The 18645-nt window shown below is 40.3% G+C and overlaps 1 protein-coding gene across 2 annotated transcripts in view; it reads left to right on the forward strand.

Moving 5' to 3' along the window:
* LOC126337018 (protein nessun dorma-like) overlaps window positions 1-16670 on the forward strand; it is a 176367-nt gene extending 159697 nt beyond the window's left edge. Inside the window, exons 7-9 of one of the 2 annotated variants that reach the window (XM_050001284.1) lie at window positions 12235-12572; window positions 16128-16258; window positions 16338-16670. In XM_050001284.1, the coding sequence (XP_049857241.1) occupies window positions 12235-12572; window positions 16128-16258; window positions 16338-16446 (578 nt within the window). In that variant the 3' untranslated portion in view covers window positions 16447-16670. The remainder of the gene's footprint in view (window positions 1-12234; window positions 12573-16127; window positions 16259-16337) is intronic. The other variant, XM_050001285.1, reaches the window with a different exon arrangement.
* The last annotated feature ends 1975 nt before the right edge of the window (window positions 16671-18645 follow it).

Genomic DNA, 18645 nt, shown 5'->3' on the forward strand with positions numbered 1-18645 from the left:
AAGAATACAGTACTGAATGTTTACCTTCATGAAACATGTTTTTTCTTCATTTCTATAGAGGAATGCTTGCTATGCATATGAAAAAGGTAGCTTCTCGAGTACTGTTGAGAATAATTCTAAGTTTACTCTTAATTTCTATTCTGTTTGTCAGATACAAGACATCTAATTAATAATTCATCAGTTTTTGGTATGACGGCTATTAACCTAAGACACTGATAAGTACATCCCTTAGTCCGCAGCTCGTGGTCGTGCGGTAGCATTCTTGCTTCTCGCGTCCGGGTTCCCGGGTTCAATTCCCGGCGGAGTCAGGGATTTTCTCTGCCTCGTGATGACTGGGTGTTGTGTGATGTCCTTAGGTTAGTTTGGTTTAAATAGTTCTAAGTTCTAGGGGACTGATGACCATAGATGTTAAGTCCCATAGTGCTCAGAGCCATTTTTTAAGTACATCCCTTAAATCATTTATTCATTAGTGCTCTCTCATCAGATATAACTAGTCATTTTTATTATTTTTGTGCATCAGCTGTTGAACAGTTAATTACCATTCCTTCACCAGAGATAACAATAGTCTCAGCTACGGCAGCAAAACAACTGACTCACCAAACTGTTGCTTCTTTGCTAGCATGTTACCCCTTCATACTCCATTTAGGGAATGGTTTCCTTTCTCTTCTTCTTACCCCTGTTCAAGTGACATGCCTGAGATGTATTGTAACATCAACCATTAAATAAGTAGGTAATAATGCTATAGAGCCTCATCTATCTAATAAAAATAAATAAAACTGTAAAAATTCAACCCACAGCTTTAAAATAAACCTTAGATCTTTCTACAGTTCAATAACTGATTAATTTGAGGCACATTATATCTTTAATGATCTTTATATGCCCTTGGCACAATATATGATCAGCTCCTCCAGGGTAAGGAAAAAAGATGCACCTTAAATCTCTTCCTGCTTCTCCAGAAAACCATTCACTTCTTTTAAGTATAAACTTCTCCCCTATATAGCTTATCCCCTCAGGGGCTCAGCATTTGTTTTGCTGAGTGCGGGCTTAGTGAATGCAGCTTCTGTGCTGGGAACTGGAAAACACCACCAGTCCTCTGTCACTGTAAGCTCTGGACATGCTTCAGTGATCACTGTGTAGCACAGAGGTGGAATGTTGTGTATGATGCATGGTTGTTGAGGTGAGCTGAAACAGTCATTAGCAGGCAACCTGGGGAACCTGCCACACCTCAGTTGTACAAGGTTTACCCAGGCAAGCGGGCTCTGTCTGGGTTGACGTCCATTCCCTAGCTGCTCATGGGACGATCATTGAGCCTCTTAATTCTTAAAAAACTGGTCCCAGTGGATTGGGTGGGCCACTAGTGAGCCCTATTGCCCATCCCAATAAGAGAAGCCTTGAGGGTACCTCTCGTGAGCATGCTCCTCAGAAGTGAAGAATCAGTTATAGTAACAGGACACAGGTGTGTCAAAATGTTTTTGTGATAAAGGGCTGAGGGCACCTTTGCGAAGGTGTCCTCTTTATACACTCAAAAAGGTTTAGATGGTATTACAAGTGGTCTAAAGACAGTAAAAAGGCTTTGTAATGGTTTATTGATTATTGAAACAGCCTCTTCAGGGCAAGTACTGACACTTGTGGAAGCAACAGCATTGGGTGAATACCCTATTACTGTTGAACTGCATAAAACCTCTTATCCCAGCCACGGGATGTTGACATGGTAAGAGCTCATGGATGAGGACATCAGTGTCTTACAAAAGGAATGGGCAGCCGAAGGTGTTACGGAAGTTCAAAATGTGAAGGAGAGTGAATGGGCATCTTGACAAAACACCTACATTCGTCCTAACTTTCAACACATAAGACCTGCCCAGCCATGTTAAGGCAGTTTTCTTAGGCTTACCAGTTCACCCTTTTTCTCCAAATCCCATGTCGAGTTTCAAGTGTCAAAAATTTGCTCATACTGTCATTGCGTGTAATGGTCGTGCTACATGTGGAAACTGTTGTCAAGCAGCTCATGAACCAGATATGGAATATTCATCTCCTTCAGTGTGTTAATTGCTCTAACTCACATCCAGTCTAAAGTAGAGTGCCCCATCTATAGGGATGGAAAAAAAATTCAAACACTTCAAGTTACATGTTGCGTGTAATATGCCGAAGCAAAGAAGCTGTGTTTAAATCCATGCAGCCCCCATCGTATGTTAGCTCGTTTGCATCAGCTCTGAAACAGCCCGTAGCTGAAGTTAGAGTGACGACACCTGGCACATATGGAAGTGGTGACTCCCACTGCTAAAACATGCCCCTGTTGCTGCACATGCCAAAGACACTGCCACAAAGACCAAGTCAAAATCCAGTGGAACAGTACCTAAAGCACGTGCAGCGAAACTGGCTGCTACTGCTGACTCAGCAATGGATGTGCTTCCCATCAGCAATCCACCACCTAGTCCTACTAGTCCACCACAAAGGTGCAAAGAGAAAGGGAAGACAAACTTTCCCAGTAGATAACAGATATCTTGCAGTGGAATTTAAACGGCTTCAGAGTATGTGTGGGTGAATTAATGTTCCTCACAAAGACCAGAGAGAGAGAGAGAGAGAGAGAGAGTGTTTTCAGGAAACACATTTCAAGAATCGGATACCCCTGTGTTTAGTGGATATTGTCTATATTGAAAAGCCCTTCATGGCGACAGAGCTCAGGAAGGAGTGGCAGTGTTAATCCATGACACACTTTACTCCTCTCCTGTATCCCTAGTCACCACACTGCAGGCAGCTGCTGTCAATTTGTGTTTTGTGTCCTTTCTGATAGCATGTTCCCTCTACCATCCATCACAGGCACCACTGGATGATGAGGCACTTTCCGAGTCGATCGACTAGCTTCTGCGACTGTTTGTACTCTTAGGGGATTCTATGGGTAGTCTCTCCACCTCCCATTGGGACAAATGGTTGAAAGTGTATTACGATCTGACACCACGTGTCAGTATACAGGCTCCATGACACATTTTTTTACAGTAATAGGGACATTCTCCACCATTGATTTGTCAGTTTGCTCTCCTGCTCTCACAGACTCTTTGGAATGGGATGTGGCAGATGACCTCCACTCCAGTGACCACTTTCTTATTACTGTCTGCCTTTTACAATTAATGGAGTTTGAGGGAAAAACCACCCAAGTGGCTGCTATCCAAGGTGGAATCGACTCTTTATACGCAGCTGGCTGTGCTTGAGCGCAGGGACAGCATCCACAACTCTGTGGGTCACGTTATCGGTGTAATCCATACTGCCGCTGATATATCTATATTTAAATAATGAGGCTGTCACAGAAGGCAACCTGTTCCTTGGTGGAATGATCAGTGTCATTGCACTGTAGAGGAGAGGTGGACAGCATTGCGCAGCTTCGTGCATTGTTCAACAGCAGAGAACCTTCGAGCCTTCCAGTTAGCGAGAGCCAAAGCCTGACGGACAGTAAAGGAGAGCAATAAGCAATCATGGCAAAAGCTTCTGAAGTCCATTAATTGGTCAACTTCTGTCACTGCAGTATGAGAATCCATAAGGAAGAAATCTGGGAAAAGGATGTCATGTCCATCAGCTGCCGTAAAGGACAATGGAATCCTGAAAGTAACGCCTGCAGATATTGATAACACCATGACGTGGTACTTTTACAATGTAACATCGTCCATAAGTACAGTTCCAGATTTCCAGGACTATCATGAAGTTTGGGAAAGGAAACGTCTTGTTTTCGCTTCCAACAATGCCAAAGCCTATAACCTCCCGTACTCCATGTCAGAATTGGACCCAGCATTAGCTGTAGCTCATGAGGCCGCTCCCGGGCCAGGCTTTATACATAATGGTATGCTACGGCACCTCGACCCTGAATCTAAATAAATCTTACTTGCTCTCTATGGGAAATGCCCTGTCCCTTGGAGGGAATCCATTATGGTGCCCATTCTTAAACCAGGAAAGAACCGCACACTTCCAGGCAGTTATCGGAGTGTCGCTCTTGCCAGCTGTGTAGGAAAGATGCTAGAGCAGATGATCAACTCCCGCATTGTCTGGACACTGGAATCTCACAATCTCGTCAGTCGTTTCCAGTGTGAATTTAGAAGATATCATTCCACTCTTGATAATCTCACCCTACTGGATCCGGCTCTACAGAAGGCATTCCTATGGAAGGAGCATTTAATATCCATATTTCCTGACATTCAAAAGGCATACAGCACTACGTGGAGACACAATATACTTTCTCAGCTACATTAATAGGGCTTTTGTGGCTGCCTCCTTATTTTCCTGTGGTCCTTTCTTGCTTAACATTATTTTTGGTACAGAGTCTGGAATCCTCTTTCCAGTAGATTTCCTCAAGTCCATGGTCTCCCACAGGGGAGCATGTTAAGCATGACTTTGTTCACAGTTGTGATCAATGGCATATCGTCTACAGTGAGGAGTCCTGTGCTGCAGTGCTCCTTGTTTGTGGATGATTTTTCTATTTTTTGTTCCACTTCTAGTCCCATATCTGCCTCTCATCAGTTACAGATGACACTTGAGTGAGTGGAAGAATGGTCTGCTTGGACAGGTTTTAATTTCTCCCCAGAGAAAATAGTATATATTGATTTTAATTGTGATCGTCCTTTTTTGTGACCTCCGGAACTAAGGCTGCGAGACACTGCTATACATTTTAAGGAGATGATGTGGTTCTTAGGTCTCTTATTTGATAGCAAACTTACTTGGCTGCCACATCTCAAGGAGATCAGAACAAGAACACTGGATATCATGAAGTGCATGAATGAGAAGAACTGAGGTGTAGATAGATCCTGCTTGACACAGTTCGATATGGATTTCATGCAATCATGTCTTGATTATGGTTATACGATCTGTGTCTCAGCACGACCAACGTATTTAAAGATGCTGGACTCCATATGCCACAAGGGTATCAGATTGGTCACAGGATCCTATGGGACGAGCTCTATACTGAGCTTGTGTGCAGAAGCAGGGAAGCCATCATTCGCTGCTTGGCAGTGGTTTCTTGTGCTCAAGCTCTATTCGTTTCCAACTCTGCTGGCTTTCCCTGCAGCTATTAATATCTGTGAATCCTTAGAATGATTGTGTTCCACTCGTCCACAACGAATGAACCATTCAGTATATGGGCAAAGCAGCTTTTAATGGATCTGGGACTGTCTCCATCAGACATACAGAGGGATGTTGGTGCAAATCTACATCCTGGTTGCTATTGAAACCTAGAATAATTTTAGATTTGACAGAGTGCAACAAATTGTTCATTCCAGATTACATTTTTATGAATAAATTTATTACCATTTTAAATGAGTACCAGCACACTACCGTGGTGTACACAGATGGGTCCAAAGACAGGGATGCTGTCGATTGTTCTGTCATTTTTCCTGTCTTTGGCTTTAGGTTCCATCTGCCTGTGTGTTTACTATATTTGACGTTGAATTCTATGCGATTTTACAGGCCGTGAATCAGATCAGAAATGAGATTGTGGATCCAAATTCCTCATATGCTCTGACTCATTTAGTGTGCTGCAGACAATCCAGTCTATGTACGCAGCAGATAGAACTGTCCAGAACATCCACAGTGCCTTCCTGCGCTTGCAAAGACAAAGAAAGGAGGTCTCATTCTGTTGGGTACCAGGACACATGGGTATCTGTGAGAATGAGTTGGCCAATACCACAGCCAAGGAGGCATGTACCCTTCCCAATGTAACTGACTACCCTATCCTTCTGCTCGCTGCGCTCTCATTGGTGCGAAGGTCTATCTTGCATTTTTGGAAGGGAGGGTGGCTGAGCATGACTGAAAATAAGTTGCGATATGTAAAACAGACCAAGAGACCATGGCGCACCTGCTTCCGGCCGGCTTCGAATAGGACACAGCCCCCTGACCCATGGATTCCTTCTCAGACTTGAAAAACTGCCTGTTTGTGATGCATGTAGTGTGCTGATTATGATTCACCACATTTTAGCTGACTGTACTTTATGTAATGACGAGAGGCTTGCAGCTGGTTTACCAACAGACCTGCCCTCAATATTAGGTGATAATGAACTGAAGCTGGCATGCGTTTTACAATTTGTATTTTGTCTTCCTTCGACCTACTCCTGGGTCGAAGCTTTCAGGGTGTTAGAAAACAACTGGCTCATCCAATTACTATTTTATGATCTGCCATTCTTCTTTTCTGGACTTGCCTCATAGTGGCTGTCCAGATCAGAAATCATTGTTTGCAATCGTCTGCTTGACTCGCTTGCTCCATTGTAACGTTCAGAGGATTCGCGTTTGTTCATGTAAAAAAGAGTACAAGGGAAAGTTGTATTTTAGGCTATCCTCATTTTTGTGTGCTGTAGCCCTGTTCGCCCCCCACGGTCAGCGTAAGGGCGCTGATGAACGTTATGTTGAGCGCCCTCCAGTTGCAGCAGCAGCAGCAGCAGCAACAACAGTACATAGCTTGTAATGTGTCTCACTACACAGCATCGTTACTAATAAACTGCGGTTTCCCAACCGACAGTAGATCACATGACTTAAGAAATGCACTTTCATAGCTCAGTTTCTTTTAAATACCCATTGATGTTTACACTCTTATTACTACAAAATTTAAATCCATTACAGACTGAATATCCCTACTGGCAAGCATACTCACATGCCCATCAGTGAAATCAGATTTCAAATCCTCATTCCCCTATTCATTACAAGTTAAATATTTGTCATACTTAGATTTACTCAAACACACACTTTACCTAAGTTCACTTGGATACTTTAACTCTCTTTTAAAGCCCCCATTGAATTGACTCAATGTTTTGAATTTGGAATCGCTTTCTCATTCTTCCAATGTTTGCAACTCTTTCTGGTGTTCCACAGTATATTTAGTGCTTGTAGCCTCAGCCTTCTCTTGTACTTCTTGTTCGACTAGCTCCTGCAGATGCTTCTACAAACTAGTCAAAGTGTTCGGTGCATTTATTACTTCACCGGATTCACTACTTTGTTCTAACACCTCTACTCGGCCTTGTATTTCTGAGATTCGATTATATAATTTCAAATTCATAGGTTAGCAGTTTCTCTATTTGTCACATCTAATCATTTACCTCTTTATACTGTTCTTCAATTTCATTCCAGACTAAATCACATTGTTTGTGTCTGTTTGTAATTCCTTAGGTAACTTTAACAAGATCACTTCTATATTAGAAAGTTTATCTACTTATTTAGCTATGCCCTCCCCTTGCCTTTTTAAATTTGAGAAATTCCTATTTCTTCAATTAAATCTCTAGGGTTGTAACACTGTTCAACAATTCCTCTTTGGTGGCTTCAACATCATTAGATAACTCTTCTAGTTTTCTTAATATTTCTGGTAAATTGCCTACATGCTGTGGGCAGTAATCTGCATACAGCATAGACAACAGTATATATACTTAATAGAACTTAAATGATGTCTCTGAGTGGTTAGAAGTGGAACATGTTAATCTGCAGAATCAACATTTCACACCACAGTCCGAAAATCTTTCATTTTGAGGTTGTTTATGAAAGCTTATACATGAGGCAACATTTAGAAGGCATGGAATAAAAAATTCCATAACCAGCACTTACGGATTAATCTGAACTCATATGCTGCAGATCAGGCTAGCATTGGTTTTAAACTGTGTGTGTAGGTGACTGGCAGGTAGACCTATACATTGTCCTTGTATGTCTTGCAGGTGCTATCTAAGGGGACTATCCAGACACTCCCTAAGACTTGCTAGAAGCTGTGCCCGTGCAAACAACAAAAAAATATCGTTTATGCATGATGGTACTCCAGCACATTTTAATCTCACTGTTGGAAATGCACTAACTGGTATACAGTATGACAGAGTAGAGGAGGACCAGTTCCATGGACTCCACACTCTCTCAACCTCATCAAAGATTTTTATCTTTGGGGACACTAAACATTTGGTTTATGTTACAGCCAACTTGAATGGAGAAACTCTTCATCAACAGCTCAAGACTCTTGTGAAACCATTCAACACTGTCACTGAGTACAGTATTTGAAAGAGTACAATAGTCTATGATTCGAAAAGCGCATAAATATGTGGAAGCAAGAAGACAAAATTTTATGTATTTATTATGGTTTTCTGATTTGATGACATGCTAAAGCTGATGATGTGTTGAATGTTACATTCCATTAAACTTTTATTCAAGCTCTTTTAATAAACTGAGCAGGAGCAGTTCCTTCTAAGAGGCCAAGGAGCCAGGCCCTACAAAAAATTTTGTGTGTGCGTGTCTTTTTGCCAGTGTTACAACCTGCCAGGATAGGGACCTCATTGCTCAATGTGCTAGTTGGGTAAAATATGTGTGAAACCACTCCTAGCCAAGGTTTTTTCCAGAGTTTTTACCTTTGGCCGTAAGATAAAAACCACGATGGTCCCTACATTTGCTCCTTTGTGTACTCCCAGTGGGAAAGAAGTTACATGCTTCCTCCCACAGTTGCATCATTTTTCCTTTTATGCCACAAAGAGACTACAGAAACACAACTAGAATAAGTATAAACACCAAAAGAAGGAGAGCTGGTGAACTTCGGTTTAAATCCAGAGAGCTCCAAACACCAACAGTTAGTCAATAAATTTTATTATTGACTACAGTATTTCATGGATTATATTTATAACGGCACATTCACTACCATTAGAACATGTTTAAGCAGTATGACATAAATGAAGGTTATATAATGAACATTTCAGAACAGTTCTGTCATAAAGTTCACTAACTTTTTATCTAGGTCCCACCAATGAAAGTGAGCATGAGCTGCCACTGAAACTGAGGATTTTTGGGCATACATTTAAATTAAAATTTTTCTTGTTTTGGTGTATGGAACCTGTCACCAAGGTTTGTGGAAGTGTTTTTGAAGAACCAGGAATAATGAGACATTCAACCGGATAGAAGTTGGCAATTGAAAGATGTATATAAGCAAACAAGAAAGATGGAAAAAGAGAGACTAAACAGTGGAGAAAAGAGAAAATGTAACATAATACGTAAAAGTAGAGAGAAAATTCTGAGAGAAGAAAAGAGTGTGAGTAAAAATGACAATTGCAATAGCAAAAGGTAGTGGGGGGGAGACAGAGTTTAAAATTATATGGAAGAAAGAGTCCAAGGCATAAACGTGAGTACAACAACAGTATTCTGTGGTGTGACTATTGCTTGTAAAGTTGTGAAATAATACTAGAAGTAATTATTGTGGTAAGACAAATGCAAAACTCCCTGTTAAAGTTGCAGAACAAGCTCTTCAGCAGGATAATATATTTTTGTCAATATGGACAGTTGACTGTAGACTTCATTTTTACCTAATACAGTTGTGAAATGTGCCTAAACATGAGTTAATATATAGTGCAAGTGCTCTCATTTGTGAATGGTTAGGAGTAGCTAATGATCAAGAAAAGTAGGTGCATCAGATAAGTGTACAAATGAGAACAGTTACATATGTTTTCATTTTCAGGAAATATAGATTACAGTTTCAAAGACCTCTTGTGGTGGTTATTAATATCAAGCAGACAAGGAAAGCTCACAGTCTGGTTGCAATCCAGGCAGCCTGCATGCAGCAGTTTAATGCTCGAAGCACATGCAGAAGACTGCTCGGTCAGCTGTGAATATATTGCGTGCAAATCCTCTCCTTTTGCTGTAATGGGAAGAATATTAATAAGTATGAATTTCTTTTTAGGGCATGTGCCAAGATAGTTACAGCTTGACAGAGTGGCTGTTTAATAAGATGTTATCACTATGCCATCAGAGGAATTACCTCTGCTGTTTCTTAAGGTCATGCGTATAGTGTTGACGAAGACATCATGGAACATCTTAACTGTAAAGATAGTAATGTCCTAAAATAAAATCTTAAGTTATATATTGTATATTGATGTAAATATATTATCACTAAAATTTCAAAATCAGTGTAAGGCAATTTGGAAACACCAGAGAAATGGTTTGTAAGTGGTCAGTAAGAGACTACTGTATCTTCAACATGTCATATTAAGTGAAATGGCGCAATGAGATGATGTCAATTCAAGTCAAGTCAAGACCATTTATTTTTTTGTACTTTCCTAAATTGCTTAAAGCAAATGCCAGGAAGGGTCCCTTGAAAAAGACACAAGCAATTTCCCTTGTGATCTTTTCCCAAACCAAGCTTGTGCTCCATTTATAATGAACTCATTGGCAATTGGATTGCTAAACTCTAATCTTCCATACTTATTTCTACATTCTAGTGGCGAAATAGTTATTAATAGGAATGAAAGTGATGAAATATGGAGTCTTGATCATAATTATCAAATGATAATTGCAGAAGAAAGTATGTAGTTGCGACAGAGACATCTTTGAAGGAGCTCAAGCGGTTAGAGATGACAATATTAGTGATAGAAGGTTATCAGATAACTTATGAGCACTAATTTTATATGTGACAGAAAATAGTTTCCTTATCTTTAGTATTTGATAGAAGCTTCTTAATTAAGGATTCCAAATGTCAGTTGACTAGTTTCGTATAAACTTTGAAACTAGTTCCACATTACTTCTCTTCAAATCACATTAATCATGGAATGGAAACACACAGCAACAGAATGTACCTGCATGACTTCAAACACTTTGTTACAGGAAATGTTCAAAATGTCCTCCGTTAGCGAGGATACACACATCCACCCTCCGTCACATGGAATCCCTGATGCGCTGTTGCAGCCCTGGAGAGTGGCGTATTGTATCACAGCCGTCCACAATATGAGCACGAAGAGTCTCTACATTTGGTACCGGGGTTGTGTAGACAAGAGCTTTCAAATGCCCCCATAAATAAAAGTCAAGAGGGTTGAAGTCAGGAGAGTGTGGAGGCCATGGAATTGGTCCACCTCTACCAATCCATTGGTCACTGAATATGTTGTTGAGAATCGTACGAACACTTCGACTGAAATGTGCAGGAGCTCCAGCGTGCATGAACCACATGTTGTGCCGTACTTGTAAAGGCACATGTTCTAGCAGCACAGGTAGAGTATCCCGTATGAAATCATGATAACGTGCTCCATTGAGCGTGGGTGGAAGAACATGGGGCCCAATCAAGACATCACCAACAATGCCTGCCTAAACGTTCACAGAAAATCTGTGTTGATGACGTGATTGCACAATTGCGTGCGGATTCTCGTCAGCCCACATGTGTTGATTGTGAAAATTTACAATTTGATCACGTTGGAATGAAGCCTCGTCCGTAAAGAGGACATTTTGCACTGAAATGAGGATTGACACATTGTTGGATGAACCATTCGCAGACGTGTACCCGTGGAGGCCAATTAGCCGCTGATAGTGCCTGCACACACTGTACATGGTACGGAAACAACTGGTTCTCCCGTAGCACACTCCATACAGTGATGTGGTCAACGTTACCTTGTACAGTAGCAACTTCTCTGACACTGACATTAGGGTTATCGTCAACTGCACAAAGAATTGTCTTGTCCATTGCAGGTGTCCTCGTCGTTCGTGGTCTTCCCCAGTTGCGAGTCATAGGCTGGAATGTTCCGTGCTCCCTAAGACGCCGATCAATTGCTTCGAACGTCTTCCTGTTGGGACACCTTCGTTCTGGAAATCTGTCTCAATACAAACGTACCGTGCCACGACTATTACCCCGTGCTAATCCATACATCAAATGGGTATCTGCCAACCCCGCATTTGTAAACATTGCACTGACTGCAAAACTACGTTCGTGATGAACACTAACCTGTTGATGCTACGTACTGATGTGCTTGATGCTAGTACTGTGGAGCAATGAGTCGCATGTCAACACAAGCACCGAAGTCCACATTATCTTCCTTCAATTGGGCCAACTGGCGGTGAATCGAGAAAGTACAGTACATACTGACGAAATTAAAATGAGCTCTAACATGGAAATTAAGCGTTTTAGTAACTTTTACAAATCAGTTTGGGCAGTAAGTTTTATCTGAAGCCATGCACTGGAACCATGTGAGAAAAAATTGTAATAAAATGATGATGATGGTGATGATAAGACCCACTTGTGGGAGCTGTCAGGATTTCTAATATCACATTGTTGCTCAAATAATAATAAAAGTAGTTGTTGACTGATTTATCCTCATATCGTTGGAATGTTATTCTTTGTGAGCAATCGTTTTTTGTGTAAAATTACTCGATTACCTGAGTTGAGATTTTCAGTGGAAAAGACTCAATATCTGTTTATTGTAAATTTATACATTAGTCACCTTTTCTAATCAATAATTAATATTCATATATTTCTCTGTGAATAAATTTCAGGTTTTGCTGGTCATCCTCTTAGCAGCACATTAGTTGCTGAGGGATCCTGCATCTTAGACTGCCCAGGGGGCAATTTTGCATTGGAGGACCTAATCATAAGCTGTGAAAACAACACAGCATCTGTCATTATTAGAAGTGGATTTCTAAAAATTCGTAACTGTCGTTTCTTTGGGACAAAGTGGTCATATAACTCTCCCGCCATCATAGTTTTACAAGGAGCTCATGTTGAAATTGACAGCTCTGTTTTTTCAAATCTTGGAACTGCTTTAATTATATGTCCAGGTGCAGTTGTGCATATTGCATCTAGTGAAATTTCTTCTTGTTCTGTTGGAATACAGGTAAAACTACATTTTTAATATATTTTGTGTTTGAAATACTTAAGAGATGTTGCAAATGCCCATTCTTTTGCATAATTATCGTGAAGTTCCTTGAGTGTTTTGTGTAACAACATAGATGAGAGGTAATTCCTATGCATGCAATAATTTTGAAAAGGTTTTATTTGGTTGTGTAGATGATATCACTTAGCAGAACAAGACAAACTTCTGTTAAGTTTAAGGAAAAAGAGGAAAATTGCCTTGTATTTGTGTATTTGAAATTCAGGGAAACTGACTATTGTTGATTGTATTAGATCTGTTGACTAAGTTGTATTTTGCTGCAAAATAAAATTATATCGCAAATGAGCAAAACCAATTTTCAAAAAGGTGAAGTTCAGAGCATTTTTCTGATTATTTACAAACAACAAATAAATTAAGAGTGGAAAATCTAGGATGGAATGTAACAAAATTATGAAAAGGATAATTTCACTCACCATATAGCAGAGATGCTGAGTTGCAGATAGGCACAACAAAAAGACTGTCACAAGATAAGCTTTGGCCAAGCGCTTTGTCAAAAATACACACACACACACACACACACACACACACAACTTGCACACATACATGACCACAGTCTCTGGCAGCTGAAGCCAGACTATGAGTGGCAGCACCAGTGCATGATGGGAGAGACAGCTGGGTGGGGGTAAGGAAGGGGAGGGGTAGCAAGGTAGGGGCGAAGTCCTGCTGGGGAGCATGCAGGGACAAGGTGGAGAGAGGGTAGAGCAGCTAGGTGCAGTCGGGATGTTAGACGGAGGCCGGGGGAAATGGCGAAAAAGAGAGAAGAAAGACTGTGTGTGTTGGTGGGATAGAGGGCTGTGTAGTGCTGGAATGGGAACAGGGAAGAGGTTAAATGGGTGAGGACAATGACTAACAAAGGTTGAGGCCAGGAGGGTTATGGGAACACAAGATATATTGTAGGCAGAGTTCTCACCTGTACAATTCAGAAAAGCTGGTGTTGGTGGGAAGGATCCATATTGCACAGGGTGTGAAGCAGTCATTGTAATGAAGAATGTTGTGTTGGGCAGTATGCTCAGCAACTGGGTGGTCCAGTTGTTTCTTGGCCACAGTTTTTCGATGGCCGTTCATGTGGACAGACAGCTTGTTGGTTGTCATGCCCAAATAGAAAGTAGCACAGTGGTCGGAGCTGAACTTGTAGATCACAACTGGTTTCATAGGTAGCCCTGCCTTTTATGGGATAGGATTGGAGTAGGTGGTGGTGGGAGGATGTATGGGACAAGTTTTGCATCTAAGTCTACTACAGGGATATGACCCATGAGGTAAGGGGTTGAGAGCAAGGTTTGTATAGGAATGGACCAGTATATTGCATAGTTTCGGTGGGCAGCAGAATACTACTGTGGGAAGGGTAGGAGGGATAGTGGGCAAGACATTTCTCATTTTAGGGCATGACGAGAAGTAGTCAGAACCCTGGCAGAGAATGTAACTCAGTTGGTACGAGTCCAGGGTGATACTGAGTTAGGAGGGAAATGCTCCTCTGTGGCCGGACGGTGAGACTGGGAGGGGAGAGGTGACTGGAAAGATGAGGCATAGGAGATTTGTTCTTGTACAGGGTTCGGAGCATAATTACAGTCTGTAAAGGCTTCAGTGAGACCCTCAGTATATTTCAGTAGGAATCGCTTGTCACTGTTGATACAACGGCTGCGGGTAGCTAGGCCGTATGGAAGGAAGTTCTTGGTATGGAACAGGTGGCAGCTGTCGGATTGGAGATATTGCTGGCAGTTAGTAGGTTTCACGTGGACAGAGATACTATTGTAGACATCTTTGAGGTGGAGTTCAACATCTAGGAAGGTGGCTTGTTGGGTTGAGTATGACCATGTGAAGCAAATGGGGGAGAAGGTTTTGAGGTTCTGGAGGAATGTGGATAGGATATCCTCACTCTTGATCGAGATCACAAAGATATCATCAGTGAATCTGAACCAAGTGAGGAGTTGAGGATTGTGGGTGTGTAGGAAGGATTCATTTAGTTGGCCCATGAATGTGTTGGCATAGAATGGTGCCATGCAGGTGTCCATAGCTGTAACCCGGATATGTTCGTAGGTAATGCCTTCAAAGGAGATGTAATTGTGGGTGAGGACGTAGCTGGTCATGGAGACTAGGAAGTAGATTGTTGGTTTGCAATCCATTGTACGTTTGGAAAGATAGTGTTCAAAAGTGATAAGGCCATGGGTATTGGGAATGTTAGTGTAAAGGGAGGTGGCATCAAAAGTGACGAGCAGTGTACGATGTGATAAAAGAACAGGAACTGTGGATAGTTGGTGGAGAAAATGGTTGGTATTTTTTATATGAGGAGGATAGGTTCCAGGTAAAAGGCTGACGATGTAGGTCTACAAGAGCAGAGATTCTCCCAGTGGGAGCACAGTGACTGGTCACAATGGGACGTCCTGGGTGGTTGGGTTTATGGACTTTAGGAAGCATGTAGGAGTGTGGGAGTGGTAGGAGTGAGCAGAGAGATGGACTCTGGGGAGACACTGAAGATCCTGCTGGATTTCTCAAACGGGGTCACTGTGGCAATTTTTGTAAGTGTATGTATCTGACAGCTGGCAGAGTCCTTCTGCCAAGTAACTTTTGCAGTTGAAAAGAACAGTGGTGGAATCTTTGTCCGCAGATAGGATTAAAAGGTCAGGATCAGTTTCTAGATGGTGTATTGTGGATAAAAAGTGGATGTAAGGTTAGTTTGCATGTTGAGGGATTTGGGGAATGACAGTCAGGCAAGGTTCAAGGTTAAGAAATTCTGGAAAGTTAATAGTTCAACAATAATCTTGCGTGGTTGAATTTGGGAATGGGGCAAAAGGTGAGGCCTTTGGAAAGGATTGTTATATGTCTAGTGCTAAGGATTTTGGAGGAAAGGTTCATGACTATGTTTAGAGTCTCTTTAGATTCTGGATTCTGTGGGGTGCTGTGAGGGAGTTTTGGATAGTAGGTTAAATGTAGCCGCAAGAAAGGGTTTTTCAGCTATGAGGCGACATAGGGGAGGTTAGGAGGTTGTTGTAGAGGTGGTGAACAGTGGTTCTCAAAGGCAGGAGGAGGAAGTGAACAGGGTGGAGAGTTATTTGAGATGGTGGTGTGCTTGTTGCTCTAATTCCTCGAGGTGAAGAGTTTCAGTGCGTGTTAAGAGTTTCAGGAATTTGGTATTGCATAGCAGGAGAATCTTATGGATGGAAAGAAGATATTGCAAGGAAGTTTGGACTTGATTGATATAGTTTTGCAGCACTATGTTGGTGAGATTTAAGGACTGGTGGAATCTGAACAGATGAGGGTATTATAGAAGGAGAGGTTGCACCCGAGACGGGGTGCTGTTCCTAGCTTTCTGCAATAGAACAAAAATATTCAATCAAAATAGATTAACTTCCAGTAAGTCAATGCCCAGCTAAATTCCAGAACAAATGTCTAAAAACATGTAGGTTGTTTCTTACTTAAAAGAATGTGTGTGTAATTATTAGATATAAAGGGAAAATGTACCATAAGGAGAGTACATACATGATTTACATTTGTGTCTTTCAGATATCAGATGATGCAATCTTAGTAACAGATGGTTTGAAAATTATTAAATCCACAGAGTGTGCCATGAAGATAGAATGCATTAAGGAAGAAAACCGTGAAAAAAGTAGTGGGACAACTGACATCGTTTCTAGGTAAGGGGAGGGAAATGAAGTATTACTTACATATTTCTTAACATGCTGCAGAAATTAATAGGCACCCTTTTTATTTCAGTTTCTGTGGGATTAAAAGCAACAACTTAGCTATTGAAAGCACAGTTGGTGATGAGGTCATAGTAATTCACAGTGGAGATTTAGCTCCATACGAAGAATTTTGTGTGTAAATTTATACATTGAGGTGTGCTGTGCTATTCTTCCTGCATATGTGCAATCTGCTTTACTGGAATATAATTCTACTTAGTGCCATAAAGTTTCATACACTTTAATTTTTCATAAATACTTTAATATATTTAATAAACAGTGCTTTATTTTTGTTACTTACTTGTATTGGATAACAATTAAAATGAACATTAAAGTGAGTGCAATAAAATACTTCATTAACAACAGTAATTGTTTCTTCCACAGTTTTAGCCCATTTCATTGTTGGAAAGATAAGGATACAATTTTAAGTAAAATGAACTCTCAGTTACCTGATGTGGATTTCTGGATTATCTGTGCATATTTCAGAAATTTAAGAAAATATAGTAACTGAACCTGAAGTCTTTCTCTCACTGACGACACACACACACACACACACACACACACACACACACACACACACACACACACCGAGGCATTGAAATGGATTGATCTGTTAGTAAAGTATGCAGGACAAAATTCTTTTGACATTACGGAAAATTATACCTGTTATCTCAAAAAAAAAAAGTTAATGAAGAACAGAAACAGAAAAAAATTTAAGATTATTTCCCGAAACTGAACTGAAATCATATACAAAGTTAGTTTAAAGCGTAATTTTGTAAGTAAGTAGTCAGTTTCTGATGAGTAACACATTATTAATGCAGTGGGCTTTCAAAAGTTACATGTAGAATGTTTTCATAAGCATAATAAATAGCAGCAACATATGTAAGAACGTATGTATTTGAATTACCAGAGTCCTTTTTGTTATCATTGTAGTCTTGGATCCACATTAATCAGGAGCTTGTAATTTAAGTGCAGAGGTGACTCGTGTAGATCCCTTTTCCTGTAGCAATTACCTTTTGGGTGAGAGAAGAACAGTTGAATTTTATTGGTTGATATATAATAATTGAAGTTCTTATTTCTCATTCTCAGCACAAGTGTACGGCTTGGCTCAAATTTTAATAATTATTTCAGAAATCGAAACTTCCTTTGTCAGTGTGAAGTACAGTCTGCACATCATAGCTTAAATATAAAGGCACCTTTGTGGTATCAGTTGGAACTCGTAAACAACTAGGAATTGAAATGTGACTGCAGTGGGTTGCAGTGAGCTTTGATTCTCATTATTGGAATTACAGTGTTATTGAAACATACTAAAGCTGCAATAAAATCCTTCTGAATGTCTGACCATACCTTGCTGTAATACAAACCAGTATTTTTGTCCTTGCTGCACGTTGCCTTTAATAGAATGTGTAGGAGGTAAGAAAACACACTTTTTTTTTCTTTTTTTTTTGTCTTCATTACCACATTGGTACCTTTGTAAAGCTATCTTTAAAAAAATACGCACCTGGCTTTGCTTCTAATTTCGACTATTTCACAGACTATTATTATTTTTCTTCAGTTTGATTTCCATTAATGGAAGCAGCTCATTGACTTTGTGTACAGGTTTATTGGCCACCTCCATCCTAGCAGTTTTATTGATTACTTTTAATTGCTTTAGTTAGCAACTCTATGTCAGTGTTACAGGTGAAGTATACTTGTACACATTTAAGGATACAGGGTACTTACAAATGGTGGAAAAATCGAAATTTTTTTATGACTTTATTAAATTCTATAGTCGTTTATAGGGTTTCAAACGAAAATTGACCTATACATACCAAATTTTAAAGTCACTGTCATGTGTCACACTCCCATTATTTCTGTTACAGAAACCAGTATTATTTTGAAAAGAGCTGTGAACTATCGGTTTGCAGCGATTATACGTGTGGTATATTGTATATGTTGGTTACAGTACAGGTTTCTAGTGTCTGTAAATGATTATTTTTGCTAGTATTTACTTTTGTTTCACTGAAGCAGTTTGTTCACGTGTTACTGAATGTTTTTTGCCCAAGTGTTACATATATTTGTGGAAGTACATATCCTTTAGTATGCTATAAATATGAACTATGCCACGCATCAAGAAATTCAATAAAAGGAAATTCGCAAACAAAACAAGCCACACTGCTGAAAGTAACCCATGTATCAGTTTTTCAGGGAAGAAACTCCCACATGGCACGCCTCCTGGTGATTTAAATTTTTTTGTGTTAACAATGACACTGTTTGTAGTGGATTTTTTGTTGTTGATGTGTTCATCTTATCATCTTTGGTAAAGGAAGTGGCAAAATGTAAACAATGTGATGGTGTAGGCT

The sequence above is a fragment of the Schistocerca gregaria genome, chromosome 2 (genome assembly GCF_023897955.1).
Source record: "Schistocerca gregaria isolate iqSchGreg1 chromosome 2, iqSchGreg1.2, whole genome shotgun sequence".
Taxonomy (NCBI): Eukaryota; Metazoa; Arthropoda; class Insecta; order Orthoptera; family Acrididae; genus Schistocerca; species Schistocerca gregaria.